At 41.2% G+C, this 15,730-nt stretch overlaps 1 protein-coding gene across 11 annotated transcripts in view; it reads left to right on the top strand.

Annotated features, from left to right (window-relative positions):
• PKHD1 (PKHD1 ciliary IPT domain containing fibrocystin/polyductin) overlaps positions 1–15,730 on the top strand; it is a 443,081-nt gene that overhangs the window by 168,769 nt on the left and 258,582 nt on the right. For all 11 annotated transcript variants that reach the window (XM_070778107.1, XM_070778111.1, XM_070778110.1 and 8 more), the window contains 3 exons: positions 8,142–8,352; positions 8,767–8,924; positions 12,349–12,540. In XM_070778107.1, the coding sequence (XP_070634208.1) occupies positions 8,142–8,352; positions 8,767–8,924; positions 12,349–12,540 (561 nt within the window). The remainder of the gene's footprint in view (positions 1–8,141; positions 8,353–8,766; positions 8,925–12,348; positions 12,541–15,730) is intronic.

Raw genomic sequence — 15,730 nt, 5'->3', positions numbered from 1 at the left:
CACACACAGAGTCAAGCTTGCTCAGGATTCCCCTGCCAGGGTTTGCCTTCATCCAAGAGAGAAATCACAGCAAATGTTTCTCAAGGGCAGGGAGAAATGTATCTGCAAAATGCTTCATTCCATCTCTTTGGTCTGCCAGATAGTCTTGTTTTAATGCTAATATCACAGTCTTCTAAATAAAAGGGATCTCCTCTAATTCACAAATAGTTTGATTTCAAAGAATTCTCTTCTAAGTTGATTGTTTGCAATTTGGAATGCATTTGTTCAAAGTTGGTTGAGATTAACACATACACATTACTATATGTAAAATAGGTAATCAACAAGGACCTACTGTATAGCACAGGGAACTCCACTCACTATTTTGTAATAACCTTTAAAAGAAAATAATCTGAATATGGATATGTATATATGTATAACTGAGTCACTGTGCTGTACACCTGAAACTAACACACTATTGTAAATCAACTTTACTCCAGTTTTAAAAAGTGCTGATAAACCTTGTGGTTAATGACCCCTCTTGGGTGGGTCCTGCTCACCTTTCCAGGCGCATCCCCACTGCACCTCCTCAGGTCCCCTTCCCTGCCATGCACCTGCGTTCTGGCCTTGCCTCTTCTATGGCGGTTATTTGCATGTGTCATGTTACTCCTCACCACTGAATACATCTTCGCTGCCTTTGCCTGGAGGGCTCTGCCCATTTTGTTCTCTGCTCAACTGTGGCTTATCCTTCAAGACCCAGCTCTGTTATCACGTGTTCTGGGAAGCATTCCTGGAAACAACCCCCTCCTCTGTGTGAGTGAGGTGCTCCATATCTCTTCATTGGTGGACCCCGAGTGTCCTTCTGTCTTAGCACTTAACAGAGTACATTTATGACTTTTTGTCTATTTCCTGTACTGTTTACGGACACTGGAAGACAGTGACTCTATTCCCTTTATGTCTTTCTTCCCAGTGCTTCACAGATGTTCATCTACACCAAAGAAAAAATAGCATTCATTGTTTTGCTGTGGATAATGGTGAAGCTGCATACAGAAATAGGGAAAATTATTTGCATATATTTGAGAAAAACATTTCTAGTCCTTTTGTGAGTTTCTTTCTGTTTCTATTATGTTGTGAACATGATTTTCATGAAATGATTCTTTCCTCCCTCCCTCCTCTTTTCCCTCCCTTTCTTTTTTTCCTCTCTCTCTCTCCCTCCTCACCCATTCCCTTACTGATTTGGAAAGGTCTTGGCAGTTATTCACTTGGAATAAATTGAAAGATTGAAGTCCTACAAAACAAACAGAAGATAATTAGTGATTTTAAAGTGTGTTAACCCACAATGATGATTTTCTTTCTTTCCATGCCTGTTTGGCAGGATGCTTGTCTGGGCCGGTGTAATTATGGATGAATGTGCTGAAGTGCTTGAACAATAATTTGTAGGAAATACAATTTTGAGTAGAAGTCATTAGTGGGAATAAATGAATAACTTGTTGGTTAACAGGTCAATGTTGAAAACCCAAATAGGTTAAACATTGTATTAACTTATGAGTCAAGAGAACAATCTTTTTTTCTGTAAGCATATGCATAAAATTATTGAGCTTTTTAAACTGTATTTTTATATATTTTTTGATTTGTGGTAAGAAAGGAAGAGGGCCACCTGACCTGAGTTTCTGAAGAAGGACTTCTTCTCAAAATTCTGTAGTGACCTATATGGGAAAATAATCTAAAAAGAGTACAAATGTGTATGTGTGCATGTGTGCAAAATTGCCTCAGTCGTGTCTGACTCTTTGTGACCCTATGGACTGTAGCCTGCCAGGCTCCTCTGTCCATGGGGTTCTCCAGGCAAGAATACTGGAATGGGTTGCCATGCCCTTCTCCAGAGGATCTTCCTGACCCAGGGATCGAAACTGCATCTCCTGTGTTTTCTGCATCGGCAGGCGGGTTCTTTACCGCTGGTGCCACCCGGGAAGCCATGTATTACTAATTCATTTTGCTGTACATCAGAAACTAACATTTTAAATCAACAATACTCCAATAAAAATTAAAGTAGTAAAAAAATCTATCACAAAGAGTTCTGTAAGGTGAAATGACTCACATTTGAAATGTGTACAATGCTGCCTTCATCAGAGAAGTCAGTCAGTGTACAACTTTTAAATAATATTTATAAGATAAAGGATATAATATTTTGCATATCAAAGCTAATTGGGTACAGTTAATATACAGTTATTTCCAGAGGCTAGAATTCCATTATGTGTCCAGTTCTTTGGTTCTGGATTCAGAGGAGCCAGTTTCAGAATTTGGTGCTGACATCTCCTACTGTGTGATTTTGTCTTCCAAGTATTTTTTTAACTTCTTAATCAGTACAGTCTGTTAAAAGGACAAAGAAAACAAAACCCAGAAAAGCAACAGTTCTTACTTCAGAGTAACACTGATTAGCACAGGTTGGAATTATTTTAAGTTCTCAATAATGTTCGTGTTATTTTTCAGCTTTTTACATACTGGATATTATATATTTATTGAGGTACATTTCTGATGGAAGTTTGTAGGTGGTTGTCTGGATGGCAGTAATCAAAATAGTTTAAATCCCTATGAGTTGAGTGCTAATCAGACTGTGCTAGAAATTGTGACATTTGTAAAAGAGACATGATGGAAGGCCTTGCATTCAAGGTGGGGAGAGAGATATATGTACCGTAACAATTACAGAATAACTTGATATGAAATACGTGGTGCTGACTATAGGTTGCATCACTCAAGTTTCTCCAGGCTCCCTGAACCCTTTCAGCCCATGATATTTGAGTAGTGATAACAAAGAATATTTCTGCCTGCTTTGACTCTCACAGAACCTCCAGCCCTTCGTCCCTGCCTGCTTGATACAGGTGTTCTCATGACAGGTATCATCAACTAGTCCATTTTCCTTCTATTTTGGTTTTCTTGATCATTGTCTTCCCTTCAGGAAGGTCCTGGGGCTTCCCTGCTGCCATTGTTTTGGGCACCTGCCATGGAAATACTGAGCACAGGGTACCAAGGGTGCAGGCTTTCATTGCTGCCCAAGTGGGCCAACCCCCAGGTGTGGAAATGTGCTGTGTTCCATGATGGAACCAAAGGCCACTAGCTTTGTCACTTGGGGTGCCTCCTGACCATCTGATTGCCGAAACTTTGGGGTGCTTGCTTCTCCGTGTTTCGGTCATGATTTTTTCCTCCTTCAGTACTTACTTATTGAACACTTATACACAAGACACTGAGATAGACATGACATGTGCTACTATGACACTGTGCAGATATAGTATAACTTCTGCTGCCATGTTTAATAGCAGAGATGGAGAACAGCAATAATAGAGGTCAAGCCACATGTGCTAAGGGCCAGAGAGAAGAGGGAGACACTGATATGATAGATGCTGAGTTTGACCTAGTTTGGAGGTCTCAGAGACTTCTCTGAAGGACCAGGTTGAACATCACTCTGAAGAATGAGGCAGCGTAAATTGATGAAAGAATCCCAAGCAGAGGAGTATCAGGTACAAAGTCCATCTAGAGAGTTCCCTCAGGGTCTTTCTTCAGGTTCAATCATGGGTCCATGAGAGAAAACCCATGTCTGAGGCATACCCCATAGCACCCTTGTCGTCCTTGTCCGTCTCTTCCTTTCATGCAGAAGAACTCAATCAGATGACCCACAGACCAGCCAGACATGCCTTGGCATGCCTAGTCCCAGATGTACACAGGCCTTTTACTCAATAAGAACCGCCCTATCACTGTGGGTCTATAGGAGTCAGTGGACATCAGCATGGGCTGAAACGCCTCCTGAAGTCCAATGGAAGAGGTGAGGCTTGAGCTACTCTTAGAACAAGTTGGGTGAAGAAGTCTGGATACCTGGTGGAAGGGACAGGACAGGGGCAAAGGGATAGAGAGAGTCAGGGATGATCTTGTTAAATGAGAAGAGACTTGATTTCCTGGAATGGAGAGTTTATTAAGGAGTCAGAGATGATAAAGTGGAGTTTGGTTATGGAGACTCTTGAAGGTCCAGAAGGGAATTCGCGAATTTGTTGCTGAGTACTGTAGGCAGATCATTGTTGTTGTTGCTCAGTCACTCAGTTGTGTCTGACTCTGCAACCCCATGGACTGCAGCAGGCCAGGCTCCTCAGTCTTTCACTATCTCCTGGAGTTTGCTTAAATTCATGTCCACTGAGTCAATGATGCCATCTCCTGGAACTTGCTCAAACTCATGTCCATTGAGTCAGTGATGCTATCTAGCCATTTCATCTTATCCCATCCTCTATCTAGCCACCCTCTTCTCCTTTTGCCTTCAATCTTTCCAAGCATCAGGGCCTTTTCCAGTGAGATGGCTCTTTGCCTCAGGTGGTCAAAGTATTGGAGCTTCAGCATCAGTCCTTCCATTGAATATTTAGGGTTGATTTCCTTTAGGATTGACTGGTTTGATCTTCTTGCTGTCCAAGTGTTTCTCAAGAGTCTTCTCCAGCACTACAGTTTTAAAGCATCAATTCTTCAGCACTCAGCCTTCTTAATGGTCCAGCTCTCACATCCGTAGATGACTACTGGGAAAACCATAGTTTTGAGTATATAGGCCTTTGTTGCAAAGTAATGTCTCTGCTTTTTTAATGTGTCATCTAGGCTTGTCACCCTGCTTATTTAACTTATATGCAGAGTACATTATGAGAAACGCTGGGCTGGAAGAAGCACAAGCTGGAATCAAGATTGCTGGGAGAAATATCAATAACCTCAGATATGCAGATGACACCACCCTTATGGCAGAAAGTGAAGAGGAACTACAAAGCCTCTTGATGAAAGTGAAAGTGGAGAGTGAAAAAGTTGGCTTAAAGCTCAACATTCAGAAAACGAAGATCATGGCATCTGGTCCCATCACTTCATGGGAAATAGATGGGGAAACAGTGGAAACAGTGTCAGACTTTATTTTGGGGGTCTCCAAAATCACTGCAGATGGTGACTGCAGCCATGAAATTAAAAGACGCTTACTCCTTGGAAGGAAAGTTATGACCAACCTAGATAGCATGTTGAAAAACAGAGACATTACTTTGCCAACAAAGGTCCATCTAGTCAAGGCTATGGTTTTTCCAGTGGTCATGTATGGATGTGAGAGTTGGACTGTGAAGAAGGCTGAGTGCCGAAGAATTGATGCTTTTGAACTGTGGTGTTGGAGAAGACTCTTGAGAGTCCCTTGGACTACAAGGAGATCCAACCAGTCCATTCTGAAGGAGATCAGCCCTGGGTGTTCTTTGGAAGGAATGATGCTAAAGCTGAAACTCCAGAACTTTGGTCACCTCATGTGAAGAGTTGACTCATTGGAAAAGACTCTGATGCTGGGAGAGATTGGGGGCAGGAGCAGAAGGGGATGACAGAGGATGAGATGGCTGGATGGCGTCACCGACTCGATGGACGTGAGTTTGAGTGAACTCCGGGAGTTGGTGACGGACAGGGAGGCCTGGCGTGCTGCGATTCACAGGGTTGCAAAGAGTCGGACACGACCCAGCGACTGAACTGAACTGAAGGCTTGTCATGGCTTTCTTTACAATGAACGAGTGTCTTTTAATTTCATGGCTACAGTCACCATCAGCAGTGATTTTGGAGCACAAGAAAATAAAATCTATCACTGTTTCCACATTTTCCCCTTCTATTTGTCATGAAGCAATGGGATTGGATGCTATGATCTTAGTTTTTTGAATGTTGAGTTTTAAGCCAGCTTTTTCACTCCCTTCTTTCATCCTCATCAAGATCCTCTTTAGCTTCTCTTCACTTGAGGTATCTTAGTAGGCAGATACTGCAGATTAATGAACAAACAAGGGATGTAATTAAAAAAGAACAATGCACAATCGTTATAGGATTAAAAATTGTTTGTGGAAGGTCTAGCTCAGATGATTATTACATTCATTTTGACATTCTCAAGTTTGAGAATATTTGTCTGGGATAGCTCAGTTGGTAAAGAATCTACCTGCAATGCAGGAGATCCTGGTCAGATTCCTGGGTCAGGAAGATCCGCTGGAGAAGGGATAGGCTATTCACTCCAGTATTCTTGAGCTTCCCTTGTGGCTCAGCTGGTAAAGAATCCGCCCACAGTGCAGAAGACCTGGGTTTGATCCCTGGGTTGGGAAGATCCCCTGGAAAAGGGAAAGGCTACCCACTCCAGTATTCTTGCCTGGAGGATTCCATGGACTGTATAGTTCATGGAGTTGCAAAGAGTCAGACATGACTGAGAGACTTTCACTTTCAAGTTTGAGATGATGGTAATTCATCCAAATATTCATATCTGCTATATAGCTACAAATATGAGGCTGGCACTCATAAAACACCCAGACTGATCTTTTAGTTATACAGATAGAAGTGTGCTATTTTTGCAATGAGAGTGAATACGTTATGAGATAATTTTACTGCTTTCTAGAGGCTCTGAAAACATTTGAAAGGCCTTAAGTTTATGTTAATAGTTAAAAAATCCACTTCAAAATTCCCTGTGAATTTTTCCATTTATTTTGACTTGACTGTTATTTAGAAGAATGCTTAGTTGAAAAATATCTTTGTCGTGTCAAATTTTGGTTCTGACACATGTAGCTGCTTGTTGATAGGTGCATAGTAGGATGCTCTTTGCTTATTGATTATTATGAATTATTATTGATCACAGTGTATAATCATATTTTGCCATCATATTTTGTCGTTGACAGACATTTTTGATGCATGGTCGAGATGTTTCTGTGTAGACTTTGAAGAACAGATCATAGAAATTCACACATATATAAATATGCATATACACTGAAATAGACTTTATTTTATTTATTGTTCCCAAAGGTTAAAACATACAAACAGCAATAAAATTAAAATTATTTTCTTTAGACATGATTTATGTGTTAATTTTCACCTGCTCTGTAATTAGAAATTTTGAACTCTGGGAATTTTTTTTTAAGATAAAATTATTGCCCGAGTAAACTTCAGAAATTATATCATTAACCCGGAGACCTTTCTAAGCCTAGAACAACATTGCTGGTACAAGTGCACCGCTCTCCAACATAGACAAATAAATAAGGAGGGAAGTTTAAAATAATTTGAAAATGATTTATTGTTGGCCACCTCTGTAGTTAGAGAGTCAAATATTCTTACTTTAGTTTAACAAGGGAGGACAGGAAGCTGCTGTGAGCTAAAGGTAAATTATGTCAATTGCGAAGGAGGAGGAACTGTACCAAGGAGAGGAGTTGGGAGGAAGCCTTGTGTTTTCTGAGGTACTGCTCCAGATAAAGCCTGGAAAAAAAAAATCTCTGCCTTGACCTTTGTTGGAAAAGGCCAGAGTAAACTACAAGTCTGACTACCTTCTTGAATCTTTGCTGGTTAAGGAGCAGCTTATGGTTTGGGAAGGGTCCGATAGTTGCACTGGAACCTAAAACAAACCCAGTTATTTAAGGTCACACATTCCACTTTTTTTCTGCTCTGCTTAGCCATCCTATCCCTAGATACACCCCATGTTAGAGTAAGAGGGGATTACACACCAAGACTTAGGTGGATCATTCTCATGGTAATTTTTATTTTTAGCTCTACTATCACCATTTGTACAGTGAGTTGAAGTCTTAAGTTTAGAAATTCGTGGTGAACTTATATCTTGGAGCACCTAATAGTCATTGGTTTTAATTTGGAAGAACGAGGTGATAAATTTTATTCTCAAAACAGTGTGATGCAGGGAAGGAAGAGAGAAGACTAAAATATATTGAGGGGTTGTTATGTGGCAAAGTCCACACTACATGTTTCATAGATATTATCTCATCAAATTGTCTTAAATCCCTAGGAGGGAAAGCTTTGCTGCTTCTGCTTTGTAACTGAGGAAAGTGAAACCCACCTCTAAGTATATTATCCAAAGGAACATAGTTAGAATGTGGCAAGACTGTGATTCAGCTATAAATTTATTATGACTTCAACCCTGTGTTTTTCACCCCATACCATTCTCTGTCTTGAATTATTGTCACCATGCAACAGACAGGAAAACTAATACGCAAAAAGTAATATAGTGATATCACCTTTGGTGATAGCACCAGTGCTTATAGAACCTGAAGCCTGATTTCCCAGATTCTTCTTTCACTGAAGTCTTTGGCTGAATAACATCACATTCATATTAAGTTTTAAAAATGTCTAAAGGCAAGTTTCCCTTGGACTTGCTTTAGGTTCTCTCCCAGAAGTAGTGGTCACCCATCTTCGAGCAGCTGCCAATGCCCATGACACAGTGTTGGCTCTGGAAGATGCTGTCGATTGGCATGCTGGAGATGAAGTCCTTGTCATCAGTGGGATGGGTGCTGAAGATGCCAAGCCTAAAGAAGAGATTGTCACCGTGGAGACTGTGCATAGTACAGACCTCCAGCTGAGGTCACCCTTGAGGTACTGCATGCCAGCTTGGCTCCATTTAGATGGAAGATGAGGTCTTAACTGTGTAGGTGACCAACACAGCTGGTCAAAAGACATTTGTTTGTCTTTCAATAATATCATTTACATTAAATCACAGTAGACATTTTGGCAAGAAAATTACAAAATATGAAATATTTGGAAGATTTAGACTTCTTAAATAAGTTTCTCTTGTAAGACTAGAACTTTTGTCTTTTAGTAGATGGTCACTGCAATAGTCATCATAGTTCCTAATTTTCACATACATGTGGCTATTTTTTACTCTTCTGTGTCTGAGTTTCTAAAGAAATAAAGTCCCAGATGGAGGATTAGGCTAATTTAATGGCTTACTATTCATTATAAGACTTGGAGTGTTATTTTCAGATTTTTTTTTTTTTTTTTTCTTTTCAGATATTCTCACAACTCCACAGAGAAATGGGTGGCTGGAGAGCACCATGTTTTAAAGGTCATGCTGGTTCTACTCAGCAGGAGTATTACCATACAGGGAAATCTCACTGATGAGAGAGTGCAGTTCCTTGCTTCATGCCAGGGGGCCAGTGCTTCAGAAGGTAGAGAACGATTTGTTGGGAAGTCTAATGGGTGAAAAACAATGTTCTTACTATTCAATGATATGTGGTATGGTTGACTTCTTTTAATTAGTGTGTTCCTAATATAGTAAGAAAGTGAAGTTGCTCAGTCGTGCCTGACTCTTTGTGACCCCATGGACAGTAGCCTGCACCAAGCTCCTCCGTCCATAGGATTTTCAAGGCAAGAGTACTGGAGTGGGTTCCCATTCCAGGGAATCTTCCCAACCCAGGGATCGAACCCAGGTCTCTCACACTGTAGACAGATGCTTTACCTTCTGAGCCACCAAGTCCCCTGCAAACAAATGTTATCTTCTGAGAGCATGTTCGTAAGTCCAATTTGTAAGTTCAACCAAGCTGGCCTAGGCACTCAGCTCACACAATCGGCTATATAGTACTGTACTGTAATAGGTTCATAATACATTCCATACAAGTCATACATAAAAAAAGCAAGCAACCACAAAAAAATAAAGAAAACATTCTCAATCTCACAGTAAGGTACCTTGAAAAGTGCAGTAGCACAGTAAAAGAGCTAGCATATAGGGGCTGGCAAGAGCTACTGACTGGAGGAGAGAGAGGACTTGGAAGATGGTAGAGTTGAAGGATCATTAGCAATAGGAGACGGAGGGCAAGCTGCAGTTTCACTCATGCCTGACATTGACAGAATGCACGCTTAAATCTTTGAAAGTTTGAAACTTGAAGGTGTGAATGTAGGGGACCTGCTGTGTTCTGTAGATTTCAGAATGCTCTTGATAAATCATCATTTCCTCTCCTGCCCTCAACCCCCTTGTGAAAGAGATAGGCAACAGTATCTGCTTGAGAAATTAATTATTTCTTTGAGGAAAAGATATTCCTATTATATAATAAAATCTGGAGAGTTGAATCAAATTTTCAGGTCAGAGGTTATAATGAAATTGATTCCCATCCTTCTCTACAATTCTCAGGAAAAGTGCTTAATGCGAGAGTCAGCGATACAGGCAGCACGTTCTAATGAGTTAGACTTGGAAGGCTCTTCCCTCCCCCCACCATTCCCACTTTTGGAGTTTGTTTTCTGAGTGAAACTACCACATACTTTAAGTAAGTGGTTGAAAAAGTCAATCTATCTTCGAGAAGAATAACAGGCACTGAATCACACTGATGTACCTATTAAACATCTATTTCAGGGATGGTTAGTTTAGTAGGTTATGTTTTGGTTTCCCAGGCTGTAGATTATGAGGCTTTCACACGTTGGGAAGACATCATTTTTCAACTTTGGTCCAGAATGGTGTGGGTGTCAAGGATGACTCCCAGGCATGAACTCTGGATGGATGAGGAGGCTATTTATTGAGATGGGAAGGGAAACAGGTTTGGGGGGTGGGAGGGTAGAGATCATGAGTTTAATTTTGTACATGTTGAGATGCCAGGCCAGCATGTGACTGGAGATGTCTGGAGCCTGGAAGAAATGTCAAGTCCGGAGTTAAAGATTTGAGTCACGTCTATGTATAGAGGCCTGTGGGGATAATGTTGGTATATGGTTGGGTAAGAGGGACTTTGACCCTGCCCCCCACCCCCTAGTCATCTAGTTCACAATTGTGTCATTCTGAAAAAAAAAAAAAAAGTTTTCATCCAGTGGGTTGGAATGCAGTGACTGCTAAATTTAACATTTCTGCTAAACTGGCATCTGCAGTCAATTACAGACTCTCTTGGTAATTCTCATACAGGTATTCTCAGATCGTATTGTGCAAAACATGGCATTTAATCATGCTCCAAGGGAGATCATGCCTCTGGGTTTGGGCTATTATAAATCTGTTGTCTCCTAATGAAAAAAATAATCCCTAGTTCTACCACAATTCTTATATATGACTAAAAAATTCCAAAAATAAAATAAAATTCATAGACCTTCGTTTTAAAAATAACTTATCATTCACCTCTTCTTTTTATGGAGCTCGAATATGGAAACAACGTAGCCAAAAACCATAACAAGAGGCCTAGACGCTGGAAAATATGGCTCACTGGCATACAATGGTTAAAATGGTGATAAAATGTACAAATACCAAACACCTCTTTATTCACCTCTGATATCACTTTATGGCAAATAGATGGGGAGACAATGGAAGCAGTGAGAGACTTTATTCTGGGGGGCTCCAAAATCACTGCAGATGGTGACTGCAGCCATGAAATTAAAAGACACTTGCTCCTTGGAAGAAAAGCTATGACCAACATAGACAGCATATTAAAAAGCAGAGACATTACTTTGCCAACAAAGGTCCATCTAGTCAAAGTTATGGTTTTTCCAGTAGTCATGTATGGATGTGAGTAAGACTGTAAAGAAAGCTCAGTGCCAAAGAATTGATTCTTTTGAACTGTGGTGTTGGAGAAGACTCTTGAGAGTCCCTTGGACTACCAGGAGATCCAACCAGTCCATACTAAAGGAAATCGGTCCTGAAAATTCACTGGAAGGACTGAAGCTGAAGCTTCAATACTTTGGCCACCTGATGCAAAGAACTGACTCATTGGAAAAGACCATGATGCTGGGAAAGACTGAAGGCAGGAGGAGAAGGAGATGACAGAGGATGAGATGGTTGGATGGCATTGCCGACTTGATGGACATGAGTTTGAGTAAGCTCTGGGAATTGGTGATGGACAGGAAGCCTGATGTGCTGCAGTCCATGGGGTTGCAAAGAGTTGAACGTGATTGAGCCACTGAACTGAACTGATATACATTTTCTGAGACTGACAGTAGATGACTGTTAGAATGATCCATAATTTTGTATTAGTGGCTCTTCTTCATTGGTTTATTAACCTGGATAATAAAGAGTTAATTCAGGAGATGATTTCTTCTCTATCCTGAGGTTAGTTCACCCTACCAAATGCCATGTGTCCTCACTAGGGCTCTGCTGTGACTGAGGCGTTGGTGTGGGAGTGGCTCAGTCATTTCTCTGGAGTTCTTTTCCATTTCTTTGATGGCATCATTGCTATGTCCCCAAACCATAAAGCAGCAAAATATTGGGAAAACCCCACTGGACAGCAAAGAGATATGATTACATTTAGCGCTCACATGTCTTCTCTTCAATTATCCACCCACCAGAGGGTCATTTTATTGCACACTCCCTCAGGGGGATCTTTTGGATTGTAATAAGCATCTATTTAGGTTGGGTTTCTGGGTTCTAGTCAGCCTTTTTGTGCTAATAATTAAGGTGATTGATTTGGGAGCTTCTGGAAATAATAGAGTGAAGGCAACATCATGTTCTAGTTATCAGATGTTTTAATTAATAATCCAAAGGGGAGAATTGAAGTAAAAGGGAAGTAAGGTTATTAAATAAACAGTCAGGGTCTGTCCTTTGTGCCACAGTGCCTTTCGTACTGGGAGATTTGATTAGAATCATGCTGTACCTTCTTCTGTGCCCCTTGACTTCATTCTGTGTCTCAGGTGATTTGCAGAACTGTTTGTATTCCAAGAGTGAGAAGATGCTGGGATCCAGGGATTTGGGGGCCAGAGTCATCGTTCAGTCCTTTCCGGAGGAGCCCAGTCGGGTCCAGTTGAAGGGAGTGCAGTTCCGGGACTTGGGACAAGCCTTCCATGAGCATGTGAGCTCCCTGATGCTGGTAGGAGCTATGAGAGGTGAGGAGGCCCAGGCATGATGTCTCATCTTTCTTCTTCTATATTCAAGGCTCTCTTTGCAAGGGGGTCCTGGTAGGTGGTATGTGGGAACATGGGGGATTCAGAGATGGATAACTATACTGTAGATCTATGGTTCAGAGAGTCACTTGGAGAGCTTATTAGAATTCGCACGTAGAGACCCTGTCTCAGACAAATTGTGATCCAAAGTGAGCCTAGAAAAACTGAATTTTTAACCTTCTGATTCTGGAACAAGTAGTCCATGTTTCCTTTTGAGAAATGTCACTATAGGTACAGCAGATATGGAGGGAACCACACAAATCCATGTTTTGAATCCTGCCACTACAATGTACTGGCTTTGTGACTACAGATAGATTGATATTAAATAGTATAAATTATCAGTCAAGGCTAGTGGAAAGCACTTTGGGAAGATGTCCTAACATAGAGGAATCCCCTGCCTGAGAAAAGTGGGGAGAATGGCTGAGAACCAGGCTCTCTTCCTGGGGAAGCAGACAGAGTATGCAGACCTTGACCAAACCTGAAGAGACACGAGGGAAGCAGCAGACATCCAAGGCAGGTGGGGACAAGTAGATAAAAAGATCAGAATCAGAAAAGAAGAACATGACCAGATGTACTGATAAAGGCTCTGAAATCAAAGTTGGAGGGGTGTAGGAGCATCTAGGGTGAAATTCCAATGCCAGAGTCTGATATATGGAGTTGAGAGATGGGTACAGATGCTGAGCGATGAGGACAGCAGCCCTGTCGCAGTTACGCTCCCCTGCCCTCAGCACCTCAACACCCACACAGCCAAGCTCCAGAAGTCAATGCCTGACAAAGCACATCAGGGCATATGGGAGGTTCAATGGGGCTTGAAAAGTGCTAGAATTACAGCAGGCATTGACAAAGTAATCCATGAGGTCACTGAAGGCAGGATCCTGGCTAGCAGCACTTTTTTCTCACTTTAAATTATCTGCTTGCCAAGAATACCTCTCCTAATTTTCTAAGATCTTTTCCACCTTATTTATTTCTACACTCGTTAGGGGGATGGGTCCCTCACATGGTTCTTTCCCAAGTACATTAGGATGATCAGAATCTTTGTACCCTTCTTTCTGGTTCTTCGGTCTCCTGGTGCTTATAATGCTGAGGAATATTTGATGTGGGTCAGTTCCAGTAGAAGTGAGGGGAGCAGTCACATAGGAGTTATCAATTGAACATAATCAACAGCTCCCCATCAAAAATGTACTCAGTCTGCCTCCTCAACCTCTGCTTTAGAGTACCTGCACATTTATTTATTTATATATTTATTAGGTTTTATTTGAAAAATGGTTCAGTGCTTGGACTTCCCTGGTGACTCAGATGGTAAAGAATCCGCCAGTAATGCAAGAGACCCTGGTTTGATCCCTGGGTTGGGAAGGTCTCCTGCAGAAGGGAATGGCTACCCACTCCAGTATTCTTGCCTTGAGAATTCTGTGGACAGAGGAGCCTGCGGGGCTACGGTCCATGGGGTTGCAAGTTGGACAGGATTGAGCAGCTAACACTTTCACTTTCACTTTTCAGTGCTTAACCAAAGTTTGAAATCCATTGAATTAATACATTATCCCCTGTAGGTCTCTGTTAAAATGCAAATGTGTTTCCTGGGAGGGGGAAACCCATTAACCCAGAGGTTAGAAACTTCTGGCATGCTTGCCAAAGAATCCTTTATTGTTTCATGCCCTACGGGCTCTCATAACCTGTGTGGCCAGCTTGTCCTCAGTCACGGGAGTTAGAGGGTGTTGGAATCTTTGCTTGGTGTTTCCTTTAGAGGTTTACCGTTTCCTGAACTCATCCACTATAGCTCTGTTAACACATTAGTCCTTACTGGTTGTTCAGATGTACCATTGTATTCTGAGGGGCAAGCAGTGATGTTGTGGTGGAGACCTGGTCAGGAAAAGTCTGCAGCAGGCAGTGTTTCCTACATGAGTGGATGTGGATGCGCTAACTTATTAGTGAGTGATGTGAAGGCATATGGTGCTGGGATCAAGGCGAATCTATAGACCTTGTGTCTATGGAGACACTGTAGTTGAGATTTTTCTGCTGCTGCTGCTGCTGCTAAGTCACTTCAGTCGTGTCCAACTCTGTACGACCCCATAGACTGCAGCCCACCAGGCTCCCCCATCCCTGGGATTCTCCAGGCAAGAACACTGGAGTGTGTTGCCATTTCCTTCTCCGATGTATGAAAGTGAAAAGTGAAAGTGAAGTCGCTCAGTCGTGTCCGACCCTCAGTGACCCCATGGACTGCAGCCTACCAGGCTCCTCCGTCCATGGGATTTTCCAGGCAGGAGTACTGGAGTGGGGTGCCATTGCCTTCTCCGTGAGATTTTTCTAGATAGTCCCAAGGTCAAAGGTCAAATTATTACATAAACCAAAGCCATTTTTCTAATACTTCAAACATTTGGTATCGATATAATCTCTCTCCCTGTCTGGAAATAATACAAAGCTTCTTTTTCAGGATTTATAATTTTATTATCCAAATAAAACATTTTAATTATTTTAATGTGTTTTCTTCATCAGACTCAAGATACACAAATGCAGAATTTACTTAGTTTTATTCATCTTACACCTCTGGCACAAGACATAATTCCTGAAATATATAGTTGATACTCAGTAAATAGTTGTTCATTAATTGATTCAGTCCACATGTATCGATTTGGGAGGTCATAAAATATGTTCATGGAGCCAGTGTAATGATTTTCTTAAATGTCAGTTTCTCTTAGCACAGTAGAAGATATTTCCCCTCCAGTTCCACAAACCACCATATTCAAATGTGAGAGTTCTGGTCCTCAGACTGATCTGTAGCTTTACTTACAATTTGGATAAATCAGGAATTTGGGATTAACAGATCCACACTGCTATATGTGAAATAGATAAACAGCAAGGACCTATTTATTGTATAGCACAAGGAACTGTGTTCAATATTTTGTAATAATCTATAATGGAAAAGTTTATGAAAGGGAATGTGTATATATACACATATATATATATACATATATACACATATGTATGTATAACTGAATTACTTTGCTGTATACCTGAAATATCGTAAATCAACTATACTTCAATTAAAAGAATAACTTCATAGCTCAAGATATAACGACTACCTCTCCTCATGCTGGATGCAGTTTTCAGAGGTCAGAATTGGTCTGTAAGCCTTAGC

Source organism: Bos indicus, chromosome 23, assembly GCF_029378745.1.
Source record: "Bos indicus isolate NIAB-ARS_2022 breed Sahiwal x Tharparkar chromosome 23, NIAB-ARS_B.indTharparkar_mat_pri_1.0, whole genome shotgun sequence".
Classification (NCBI taxonomy): domain Eukaryota; kingdom Metazoa; phylum Chordata; class Mammalia; order Artiodactyla; family Bovidae; genus Bos; species Bos indicus.
The sequence above is the reverse complement of the archived record's forward strand: the minus strand, read 5'-3'. Positions and strand labels throughout refer to the sequence as shown.